Source organism: Marmota monax, unplaced genomic scaffold, assembly GCF_021218885.2.
Source record: "Marmota monax isolate L192 unplaced genomic scaffold, Marmota_monax_Labrador192_F-V1.1 WCK01_AAM20220418_F8-fsc00038, whole genome shotgun sequence".
Lineage (NCBI taxonomy): Eukaryota > Metazoa > Chordata > Mammalia > Rodentia > Sciuridae > Marmota > Marmota monax.
Genome location: NW_026692498.1, coordinates 539,679 through 551,271, shown reverse-complemented (window position 1 = coordinate 551,271; position 11,593 = coordinate 539,679). Strand labels below are relative to the sequence as shown.

Sequence of the window (11,593 nt, the reverse complement as noted above, 5' to 3'; positions counted from 1 at the left end):
AGATGAAGGCTGAGGTGGCAGAAGACTGCACAGTCAACAGAGGGCCAGCAGAGGGCCCTACACCCAGGACGAGCCAGACCCTGAGGATGTCCAGGCCACTGCCAGCCCAGGGCACCAAGCAGGCACATTGGAGCACTGTCTGTGGGGCACGGCCACCCTGAGCAGGGGGCACTGCCAACCTGGGCACTGTGTCCTGGAATGATGGGCCAACCTGTACTTTGTCTTTAAATTGGAAACCTGAGGACTCGTGTTTGTTGGGGTCTCCAAGGCCCCACAAGGCTTGCGATCAGGGGGATCTCGGCATGGGCTAAGCCCCCCAGCTGCGTCCAGCTTCCTGTGACCTCTGTCACCTCAGGGGCATTCTGACCTCCCCTCTGTCTGAGGGGCTCTCAGTCCGGGTCAGCAAGGGCCAGGCACATTGGGCCCTTAGGTCCCCAGGGACAGAGCCCAAGGGAGCCCCAGTTCCAATTCCGGTGTCAGCACCACACAGGCTGGGGACGCTCAGGCCAGCAGAAATAAATCCGTGACCTAGTCCATTCCCTAAAGGGATCGGGGCAGGCCACGACAGCAGGTCAGGGGAGGCTTGTGATGTGACAGCACCCAGTGGACGAGGCTGTGGCACTGGACGGTACTAGGGTGGCCCCAACTGCCCAGTACTCTAGCGTGCTGAGGTGCCTACAGCCATGGCCCTAACGGCCCTCAGGGAATGGCCTAGGGTGCCGAGCCCAGAATGTCACACTGTCCAGACAAGAACGCAGGCCCCTGTGGCACTTTTGAAGAGGCAACAACCTGGACATAGGACACACAGGACAGCTCCTGCCAACAGGGCTGACAGGAACCCTCCCATGACCAAAGACAGGGACAGCCATGTTGAACCGTTCTAGCAGGAGTTGTCCCTTTGCCCCCAGGGCCAGAGGTGCCTCAGTACAGGCAGCTTGGTGTCCTCTGCCCAACCCTGGCCCTGCTGTCTTCTCCCTGAGGTTGCCTTGGGACACGAGAGACAGGTCTGCGGAGCACACGGTTGGCCTTAGTGTGGCACTCCTTCAGGGAGCCCTGGGTGGACCTCTGCCAATCCCCAGTCCCTTCCCTAGCAGGCACCTTCTGGCCAGGGGTTGGCAGCTGGGTTTTTGTTGTTGTTTGTTTTGTTTTTTGGCCTTCAGGAGGCTCTGAAGAGAGTCCTCTTGCCATTCCCACTGGGACAGCAAAAATTCCACCCACCTGGTCCTCAGAAGCAGGAGCTGCCCGGGGACCCTTGGTGGGTACCTTCCACTGGGTGCTGTGCATCTCAGGAGACCCCTGTGCCCCCACCCTCAGGGCAAGCAGAGGTCTCCCTTCAGGACAGTCACCCCAAACACTCTCCTGTGGTAAAGGGGGAAACAGCTCCTGGATGCTACCCCTTGGTTGGAGCTGAGGGGGCTGCCCCAGCTGCAGGACCTCCTCACTATGGGGAGGAAGGGGTCAACCGACTGATGGGGTCCCTGGGTCAGAAGCCCCTCCTCCTCACACCCATCCCAGGAACCTGCACAGCATCCGGAAGGAATTTGTTTAATCAGAAGCGCAGCAGGGCCCCGGGGCTCTGCCGCTAGGGCGCAGCGCCTTGCGGAACACCGAGCGGAACTCGGTGTTGAAGACAGTGTAGATGAGCGGGTTGAGAGCGCTGTTGACATAGCCCAGCCAGGTGACAGCGCTGACCAGGCGCGGGGGCACGAAGCAAGCCCGACACAGTGCCCCTGTAATGTGCACCACGAAGAAGGGCGTCCAGCATACCAGGAAGGCCCCTGGGGGCGAGGGCAGTCAGCCAAACCGGAGCCCCACGCCCCACCCTCTCCCATTCCCCTCTCCTCCATCCGGCCGCCCTGCCCCTCCCCGCCCCCTCTGCACCTCCCTCTGCACCTCAGCCCCTTCCTCCGACCCGCACCAGGGCAGGAACCCACCAACCACCACCGGCAGGACCCTCATGGCCTTGCGCTCTCGGCTGGTGATCTTGGCACGCCTTTGGTGGGCCTGCGTCAGGGGCTGGGGCGAGAGCTCTGCTTCAGGAATGGCGTCGAGAGGCGGGCAGCCGGGTCCGCAGGAGACCCGGTGGAGGACCGGCCCGGGCACCGGACAGTCGGGCCCGCAGGGTCCCGGGGGAAGGCTGGATGCAGGTGGCGGGCCGGGGCCGCTGGGCCGGCGGGGCGCGCGGGCGTGCAGCTTGGCTCGCCGGGCCGCTCCCCAGCGCCGGAGGCCGCGGAACGTGGCCCAGTAGAGCAGCAGCATGAGCGGGCAGGGCAAGAAGAAGGAGCACACGGACGAATAGACCACGTAGTCGCGGTCCTCCAGGCGGCACACGGCAGGGTCGCGCCCGCGCGCGTCGTTGAGGCCGCACAGTACTGGCGCCGCCACAGCTGCAGAGAGCAGCCACGTGGCACCGATGAGCAGCAGCTGGCGCCGGCCCTGACGGTGGTAGCGCAGCGGCACAGTCACGGCCACGAACCTGGGGGGCGCGGGCGGCAGCGGTGAGGCCCACGGAGCAGCTGGCCCGGGGGTTTGGGGTGGGGGGACAGCGGGGGCGCCCACCTGTCCACGCTGATGGCGCACAGGTTGAAGATGGAGGCGGTGCACAGCATGACGTCCATGGCCATGAGTGCGTCGCAAAGTCGGGGGCTCAGCAACCACGTGCCGCCGTGCACCTGGGTGGCCAGGCCAAGGGCGCAGCAAGGAGAAAAAAAAGTCAGTTATTTGCTAGCTGCAGACTTTCTGACCCCCACTTTTTTGAGGGAGCATGGACTGAGTATCAGGGGAAAGGAAATCTGATGTGAGCCTCGGGCAACTGGGGACACTCACTGGCCTGGACAGTCCTCTGACTGGTTGACTGGGTCAGGGGCAGGGCCAGAAGCCAGCCTCCGGCCTCAGCTCTCCCTTCCTTAGGACCCGAAGCCTGGGGAACATATGCTGGGGGCTCTGAAGTCCCTGGCTTCAGAGGAGCCCCAGGACTGGATGGCCCCGAACACAAAGCCGCCCTTTCCACCTAGAGCTCTGCTAAGAGTGGGCCTGCCTGAATAGCCGGTGTTGCTGTTGTGGGACTCTGGACAAGCTACTTCTCTGTTTACTCATCTGTGAGCCCAGGGGTGGTGGCAGTGTCCACATCCACAACTGGTGGCTGGCAGAAGCCAAGGCAGTTGTGAGGGCGAAGGAGTTTAAAAAACACAAAGAACTCGCGGCACAGCGCCCAGCACAGGATCAGGCCTGGGGGTATCCCTCTGCAAGGGCAGGAACAGGGTGCCACCCCCGCCCCTCTAAATCCCTTCGCGCTGATTTGGGACATTAGCAGCTTAAGAGCCGTCACCGTGACGTCCGCAGCTAGGAGGAGCCGAGGTCGTGTGTCCTTGCGGTACTGGCCTGTGCCCCAAACGACAGAACAGCCCTGTCCACCTTAGTAACCCACGTCTCCCCTCCCCCACAATCCAGGACACCTAGTTCCCAGCAGGGCCCTAAGCGGCTTTTCTCCGGGCTCAACCGCAGAGGAGAGAGGTGGGCACTACAGTGGGACCACCCAAGGACCAGACCTGGCCTGCGGCAGAGGCTCCTGGGTGTGGGTTTCTCACCGGGGTTCTGCCCCTCCCACCGGCCTCCCCTTGGATTCGCTGTCCAGTCCAGCTCACTGCTCCTGGAGGACCCCAGGCCTGGTTCACCAGCGCACGTGGAGGGCGCCGGTGCGGTGTGGATGGCCTTAGGCAGCGGTGTGTGCGCGCGCCCTGGGGGTACTGCGCGGGGCTGAGCCCCCATCTGGTGGTCTGTCCGGCTGGCTCCTCCGAGTGTAGGGGAGGGGAATCCGGTTGCGGAGAGGGCGGGGTTTGGCCAAGCCGCCAGTTTCTGGAGTCTCCGGCTCCAAAGACAGGGGCCTCTGGGTGGCAGAAGCCAAGGCAAGTGGAGAGGGGGAGGGGAGAAGAGAGACACAGGGGGACTGACAGCAAAAGGAGCAGAGACTCCAGGGGCCCGAGGACAGCTGAGGACCAGGGGGCGAGCAGGTCAGGCGCCCCTGCCACCGTCTGCTGCCACTCGATATTCCTGATCAAAGAGGCGACCTGGGTGCTAAGGGGCTCAGCGGGGACAGGGACGGGACGCAGGAGCAGGCGGGGACGCAGGCTTACCTCGGAGTAGACGAAGAGCGGCAGTACGAGGAGTGCGAGGAGGAGGTCGGCGGCCGCCAGGCTCACGATGAAGTAGTTGGTGGGCGTCTGCAGCGAGCGCTCCGACGCCACGCTCACGCACACGAGCGAATTCCCCGCCAGCACCACTCCAATGAGCAGCACGCCTCCCACCAGTGCTGCCGCCCCCGCTGCCCCCAACGCCGCGCCTGACCCCGGGGTCCCGGTGCCCGGCCCACGCCCAGCCAACAGCCCGCCCGCGTCCGCGGCGCTGCGGTTCCCCATGGCCCGCCGGCCAGGTGCGCCTCGGCAGGCGCGGACCAAAGCCCCGGCCCTTCCCGGAGCCCCGCCCCTGGCACGCCCCGCCCCGCCCCGGATCGGGGGGGGGCCCCAGCGGCGCCCCGCCGCGTGCGTGTCTCGAGATCTTGGGGTTTTGCGCTCGGTGAGTCCCGCAGCCAGGCGAAAGCGGCGGCCGAGCGATGAGAACTGAGCGAGGTGATTGGCACAGGCCGCCCCAGACGGCATCGGGCGGTGCGCGGGTCTACACACGAGATCCCAGCTGGGAAGGCGGGTCGACCGAGCCAGACCCGGTGTGCGTGGGTATCGACCCCCACCTGGCACCCCTCTCCGGGTACCTCCTAGAAGCGCCTGGCTCCGAGGCGGATCCGCGTCTCCTTCCGCTCTGTCCACCGGCCGGGCGCTGGAAGACCCGAGCTGTGGCTCCGCCGAAAGCCGCTTTGGGCGTCTCCTTCTTCCCAATCCCCGAGGCTCCAGGGCTGTCGCTCTCCCTGCCCCTAACCCCGTCTGGCCTGGGCGGTGCAACCCCGCCTGGCGCGCGAGTCGCGCGCTCATCTCCTCCAACACTCTCGCAGACCCTCAGCAGCGCTGCAGACCCGGCCCCGCGTACCCTGCCCACTTAGCAACCCTTAGCCCTTAGTCCCCGCGACCAGTGACTACCGCGCAGACCTCAGGGGCTACCAAGAACGAACTCAAGAAATCACGTGAGCGCTTTTGTTGGGGCTCTTCCTCCTTCCCCTCCGGGGCCACCCTCCTAGAACAGGCTGACGACACGGACAACGCTCGACTGCAGGAGCCGGTTCCGGTGGGGGGTGGGGGCATCTCCAACAGGAGAAACTACACTAGAGTCACCTGAAAGACACATTAAGAGGTGGCCAGGGCTGGGGCTGCAGCTCAGTTGTAGAGCGCCCGCCTCGCAAGTGTGAGGTACTGGGTTCAATCCTCAGCACCACATAAAAGTAAATAAAGACATTGTGTCCAATGTTTTTTTTTTTTTTTTTTTTTTTTTCTTAAAAAGAGGTGGCCGGAGGAGGCTGTGAGCATGGAGGACCAGAACCGACCCTGGCAGATTATAAAAGAGCATAGGAAGAAAGTACATGAAAACGTCTTAGGGAGATAATCTTCTCTGTGGACTTAAGGTTGGGGTGACGCCAGACCTGAGTGATGTTTTCTGGGGCCCCTTTGCTAAAAGGCTGAACTCTGGGTGGGTCTCCAACTGCATCACTCCATCACCTTCTCCAGCACTGGCTCCCTGGGACCGCAGAGAAGTGCAGCACCAGCCCATCAGGAGGGGAGGGTCCTGACTTCAAAGATTTCAGGGTGTGGACTGGCACAGAAACCGGGTGGTACTCACACCACAGGACTGGAGAGTCTGGGCTGTGGGTGGGACGGGCGGCTGGTGCCTTTGGGCAGCCCTGTGCCCAGCCAGCAGCCTTCCCTCCCCCTGAAGGCTTGAGCAAGAGCACTCAGCCCAGCCACTGGGGCACAGAACCGAGATCCGCAGCAGGGTGGCCTTGGGTCTAGAGTGGGACACAGAGCCTCTTCCTGCCCCCATTGTCTTCCACCTGCCACGGTTTGAGACAGTGAGGAGGCTCTGGGCCATGGCACACACCTGTCACTCCAGCAGCTCAGGAGGCCTGCCCCTGACCAACTCAGGAAGGAAAAGAACACTGGTTTTGGAGCTCGGTGGGTGGTGTAGCACTCCTGGGTTCAATTCCCAGTGTGGGGTGGAGACAGGACGGAGAAGGAATGTGGCTGGACCTATAAATGACAGTCAGGTCAGACCTTCCACGTCTTTGCTAATTTCCAAACTGTTCTGATAGTTTCTGAGAGAGGAGTAGTGAGGTACCCAGGTGTGAGAGTTCTCCTCCTCCTCCCCTTTTCTTCTTTCTTCCTCTTCCTCCTCCTCCTTCAGTTCTATCATTTTGCTTTGTGTATTTTGAAAATTTGTCACGAGGTGCCTATACATTCAGACCTCACTTTTTTTTTTTTTTTTCCCCAGTCAATGCCATTTATTATACATGTTGAATAACCTCTGAGACCCAAGGGCTCCCACAGTGAGTTTGTTTGCTTGGTTGTATTTTTTGGTTTTTGGTTGGTTTGTGTTTTTTTTTTTTTTTCCATTTTCTTTTTTTGCATCAAACAGGTTCTTCCAAGAGCCTGCTCACAAGGAAGACAAAAACAAAGAAATCTTCAGTAAAATGAAACAAACTGGAGAAGGTAAAACAGTCCACATCTGAAGAACAATGTTAAAAAACTCAGCAGACAGAAACCACACCAAACACTCATCCCATTTAATTTCCTGTTACATGCGCTAAGGAAACCAAGAACATCAGGCCCCAGGGCAGCAATGCTCTGAGATTCTAGCTCAGGCTCCCCTCTTTGTGACAGATTCATGCACACAATCCACACATACCATTGACCCAGGCAGAAATACACATGCATGCACAGGAGGAGGCTAGAGAACCATAGGGCAGGATGGGAGGCAGGGCTGGTCAAAAATATGGCATCTGCTGGAAAATGGGGACCCAGAGAATCCTTCTGGTGCAAGCTGAACAAGTCAAAAAATAAAACAAAGGCAGAACACAGGATAAAGGTAGGATGCTCAGACAAGAGGTTAGATAGATGAAGAGGGAAAGATGCAGAGGGAGTTTTGGGAAAGCAGTCTCAGAAGGGGAGGCCTTTCTTTATTGGGAACTCAGATGGGCAGAGGTCTTGTGACTCCAGTGATATACTGGAAGCTAAAGGAATTTGCCACAGCATTACCTCTGCATCCTGTGTCCTCTCCCACAGTAGAGGGAAGCCACAAACACCCACCCTTTAGCCCTGCCCACAGACACTCTTAAGGACTTTCCCCAGTACCCAAAAAGAAATGATCCCCCTAACACACACACAAAGTTAGGTCCAGCATAGGCCAAAGTTAGGCCAAGCATAGAAAGCCTCAGTAACTCTTCTTGGTGGAACCAAAGCCAGAGAAGCCCATCACAGCTGCCATCTCATCATCTTCTTCAAATGTCAAGTCTTCCTCGGCCCTCCTCTTCTTCTCCTTCTGTTTCTCTTTCTTATATGCTTTAGCCTTTTCCTCCTCTTCTCTGAGCTCTTTCATCCTTTCTTCAAAATCATAATCTTTCTGCTTCTCTTCCATCTTTTTCTTGTTGACTTCAAAACGTTTCTTCACCTGATCCAGGGTGGAACGTTCCACACGCATAGACATACCTAGGTTTCGCTGATGTTTCTTTCCATTAATGTGATCCAGGAAGTTGATAGAGTCTTTCACCACACAGTCACAGACATTGCAGTAATATCCTCCCATCTCAGACTGTGGGGTGGTCTTGGTAATGACAATTGTCTTCCCAAGCTTAGATTCCAAGTCCACTTTGTAGTCCCTATGCCGCAGAAGTTCCCGTTTGACTGGCTGCACTGGTTTTCCATCCTTCTTTTCTCTCTCTTCCGTGAGCCTCTTCTCGGCGAGCTTCTCGTATTCATCTTTGTCCCACTTTCGGCGAAAGTCCAAGTTTTTTGTCCCGCTGCCCGACGCCATCTTCACAGCGAAGTCAGACCTCACTTTTTATATAAAAACTAATTAACTGTAATCCCCCTACTGGGGAGGCTGAGGCAAGAGAATTGCAAGTTCAAGGCTAGCCTCTAAACAATTTAGCAAGGCCCTAAGCACCTTAGTGAGACCCTGTCTCTAAATAAAAAATAAAAAGGGCTAGAGATGTAGCTCAGTAGTAGAGTACCCCTTGGTCCAGTACCAAAAGAAAACAAGTAAACAAAAGTAACTCCAATTTAAATGCCAAAAAACTATAAAAATCATGGAGAAAATGTGGGAAAAAATATTTCAACCTGGGATTAGACAAGGAATTTTGAAATCTGACACCACCAGCATGGATCCACAAATGGAAACACAGAAGAACGGGACTGTCAAGACTAAGAACAGCCAGGTGCAAAGGGACACACCTGTGATCCTGACTCTGTGGGAGTCTGAGGCAGGAGGATGGCAAGTTCAAGGTCAGCCTGGGCAATTTAGAAAGACCGCATCTTAAAAGAAAGAAAGGGCTGGTGGTGTGGTGTAGCTCAGTGGTACAGCACCTCTACATTCCATCCCCAGTTCCACAAAAAAAAAAAACAAAACTTGTAGCCACAGAGTAGAAAAGAATATTAGTGAAATATTATCCAATGTCTTGTGTATATGTGAATACACATATGCAAGTAGAGTAAGAATAATATGAGGTCTTTATAAAACATATAAAGAAGTCTCAAAATTCAATGATGTTGGGAGAAGGAAAATTTCAGAATAATCTCCCCTTGGAATCTAGATGCAGAAATCCCAGTGAAATGGAAGCTGACCAGAACCCAGCAGCATGTTTTAAAGGATCACATGTCCTGATGCAGGGGAGCTCACTCAGGAAGACAAGTGTGATTCAGGAGATGAAACTCAATCAATGGGGACTGGGGCTGGGCTCAGCGGTAGAGCATTCGCCTTGCACATGCGAGACCCTGGGTTTGATCCTCAGCACCACTTAAAAATATACGAATAAAATAAAGGTATTGTGTCAACTACAACTAAAAAATAAATATTTTTAAAAAAGAAAATCAATGCAATATATCACAATAAGAGAAGGAAGAAAACCAGGTGATTGTCTCACTTGGTGCAGAAAAAGCAGTTGACATAATTCAGTGCCCTTTCATGATTTCATTAGGAGCTGGGGTCTGGCTCATCAGTAGAGTGCTCACCTGGCATGCATGAGGCCTTGGTTTGTTACAGAACAACCTGGAGACAAAAATGATTCAGTGAACCAGGGGTAGAAAGATGTGTCCCCAACAGGAGACCTGCAACAGCCCAACCGGGGCATGCTCCCTGCAGCAGTGAGTGTGGCTCCCCAGGTACGGGGACTTGCAGCTTGTAGCTTCTGCTAGAACACTGTCTGGTAGACAGGAAGAACAAGTGATAGACGCCCAACAATGAAGAGGAAGGACCAAGCCTATTTCAATGTGCAGACTGATCTCATGCATAGGAAATCTTATGAAAGTTAGAGTTGATAATTCAGCAAAATTGGGGGCTGGAGTTGCCACTCGGTGGTGGAGGGTTTGCCTAGTGTGTGTGAGGCACTGGGTTTGATCCTTAACACCACACACAAAAAAATGATATAAAAGGTATTGTGTCCATCTACAACTGAAAAGAATATTTTAAAAAAATTCAGTAAAGTTGAAGGATATATAGTAAACATAAGGGCTGGGGTTGTGGCTCAGCGGTAGGGTGCCTGCCTAGTACGTGCAAGGTCCTGGGTTCGATCCTCAGCACCACATAAAAATAAATAAGTAAAATAAAGGTATTGTGTCCAACTGCAACTAAAAAATAAATATTTTTTTAAAACGTTTATTTTTTTAGTTGTAGTTGGACACAATACCTTTATTTCACTCATTTATTTTTACGTGGTGCTGAGATTCGAACCCAGGGTCTTGCACATGCGAGGCGAGTGCTCTACCACTGAGCCACAACCCAAGCCCAAAAATAAATATTTTTAAAAAAATAAAGTATGGGGGCTAGGGCTGTGGCTCAGCAGTACCGCACTTGCTTGACATGTGTGAAGCACTGGGTTCAATCTTCAGCACCACATATAAAGAAAGAAAGAAAGAAAGAAAGATCTATCAACAATTAAATAAAAAATAAATAAATAAAGTATGGAGCTCGGGTTGTGGCTCAGTGGTGGAGCACTTGCCTGGCATGTGTGAGGCCCTGGGTTCGATCCTCAGCACCACATAAAAATAAATAAAATGAAGGTATTGTGTCCGACTACAACTAAAATTTTTTTAATAAATAAAAATAAAAAATAAAGTGAACATAAAATTAGTTGTATTTCTTTTTTTTTTCTTTTTCTTTTTTTGTAGTGCTAGGGAAACACAGGGTCTTACACATGCTTAGGCAAGCACTGTACCACTGAGCTACACCCCCAGGCCAAAATCAGTTCTATTTCTATATGATAGCAAATAGTCTGAGAATTAAATGAGGAAATTATCCCATTTGTAATAGCATAAAAAATAAAATAAAATTTCCAGGAAGGATGACTGGCAATTGTGACTCCCAGTGACTCAGAAGGCTGAGGCAGAAGACTCTGTCTCAAAGTTTCAAAAAGGACTGGAGATGTGGTTTAGTGGTAAAGCGCTCCTGGTTTCCATTCCCAGTACTGGGGAAAAAAAAAAAAAGATAAAATATCTAGGAATCAATTTAACCAAGAGAGTGAAATACCTATACACTGAAAACTGTTGGTGAGAGGAGTTGAGGACCTGCACAAGTGGATCCAGTGTTCGTAGATGGGGACAGGTTGTCAGAACGACTTGTTGCTAGCAGGGCACTGTGGTCCATGCCTATAATCCCAGGGACTCAGAGGCTGAGGCAGGAGGGTCACAGGTTCAAGGTCAGACTAAGCATATTAATGAGGCCCTGTCCCAAAATAAAAAGGCTGGGGGAGTAGCTCAGTGGTAATAAAAGCAGATGGTGTATGTGTGGCTTATTGCCATGCCAAGTGGATCTACAGAACTGATTTACTAACAACATCTCAACAGGGCTGGGCTGGGGCTCAGTGGTAGAGCACTCATCTAGCACAGGTGAGGCACTGGGTTAAATCTTTGCACCACATTAAATAACTAACTAACTAAATAAATAAAGGTACTGTGTCCATCTACAACTAAAATATTCTTTTTAAATCTCAACAAGCTTTATTTTTATGAAAATGGAAAGGCCAATTCTAAAATTCATGTAGAAATGTAAGGAACTCCAAATAACCAAAGTAATCTTTTTTAGCAGGGTGGAGTAGGGATTGAACTCAGGGGCACTTTACCACTGAGCCACATCCCCATCCCTATTTTGCATTTAGAGATAGGGTCTCGCTGAGTTGCTTAGTGCCTCGCAGTTGCTGAGGCTGGCTTTGAACTCATGATCTTCCTGCCTCAGCCTCTGGAACTGCTGAGATTACAGGCATGCCCCACCGTGCCTAGATGGAATACAGGGGTGTTTAACTACTGAGACATACCCCTAGTGTCCCCCTTTATTTTGAAACAGTGTCTCAGTAAGTTGCTGAGGTTGGCCTTGAGATCCTCCTGCCTCAGAAACCAAAGCAATCTTGGAAAAGAAAACCAAAATCTTTTTCAAATTTTCAGTTTCA

At 53.7% G+C, this 11,593-nt stretch overlaps 2 protein-coding genes across 5 annotated transcripts; both read right to left on the bottom strand.

Annotated features, from left to right (window-relative positions):
• Window positions 1-1,529: 1,529 nt before the first annotated feature.
• Window positions 1,530-4,415, bottom strand: Drd4 (dopamine receptor D4). Of its 4 annotated transcripts, XM_058579316.1 has the most exons (5): window positions 4,134-4,241; window positions 3,549-3,886; window positions 2,560-2,672; window positions 1,935-2,476; window positions 1,530-1,778 (listed from the first exon to the last, which is right to left on the bottom strand). In XM_058579316.1, exons 3-5 carry the CDS (start codon window positions 2,622-2,624, stop codon window positions 1,546-1,548), a joined length of 840 nt encoding a protein of 279 aa, XP_058435299.1. In that variant the 5' UTR covers window positions 2,625-2,672; window positions 3,549-3,886; window positions 4,134-4,241; the 3' UTR covers window positions 1,530-1,545. The 4 variants fall into 4 exon arrangements, with proteins under 4 accessions (XP_058435299.1, XP_046300675.1, XP_046300677.1 ...); XM_046444719.1 differs by having other exon boundaries at window positions 3,549-4,415; XM_046444721.1 differs by having other exon boundaries at window positions 3,588-4,415.
• A 2,285-nt stretch (window positions 4,416-6,700) lies between these two features.
• On the bottom strand, window positions 6,701-7,976 carry LOC124092889 (zinc finger matrin-type protein 2). Its single transcript, XM_046444784.2, has one exon. It carries the CDS (start codon window positions 7,966-7,968, stop codon window positions 7,369-7,371), a length of 600 nt encoding a protein of 199 aa, XP_046300740.1. The 5' UTR covers window positions 7,969-7,976; the 3' UTR covers window positions 6,701-7,368.
• Between the last annotated feature and the right edge of the window lie 3,617 nt (window positions 7,977-11,593).

Coding starts and splice junctions, on each gene's coding strand:
- Drd4 (XM_046444719.1), bottom strand. CDS start 4,415: ATGGGGAACCGCAGCGCCGCGGACGCGGGCGGGCTGTTGGCTGGGCGT. Junction 2,673..3,548: donor GAGCCTCTGCCGCAGGCCAG/GTCTGGTCCTTG, acceptor CTGGCCACCCAG/GTGCACGGCGGCACGTGGTT. Junction 2,477..2,559: donor TGCGCCATCAGCGTGGACAG/GTGGGCGCCCCC, acceptor CGCGCCCCCCAG/GTTCGTGGCCGTGACTGTGC.
- LOC124092889 (XM_046444784.2), bottom strand. CDS start 7,968: ATGGCGTCGGGCAGCGGGACAAAAAACTTGGACTTTCGCCGAAAGTGG.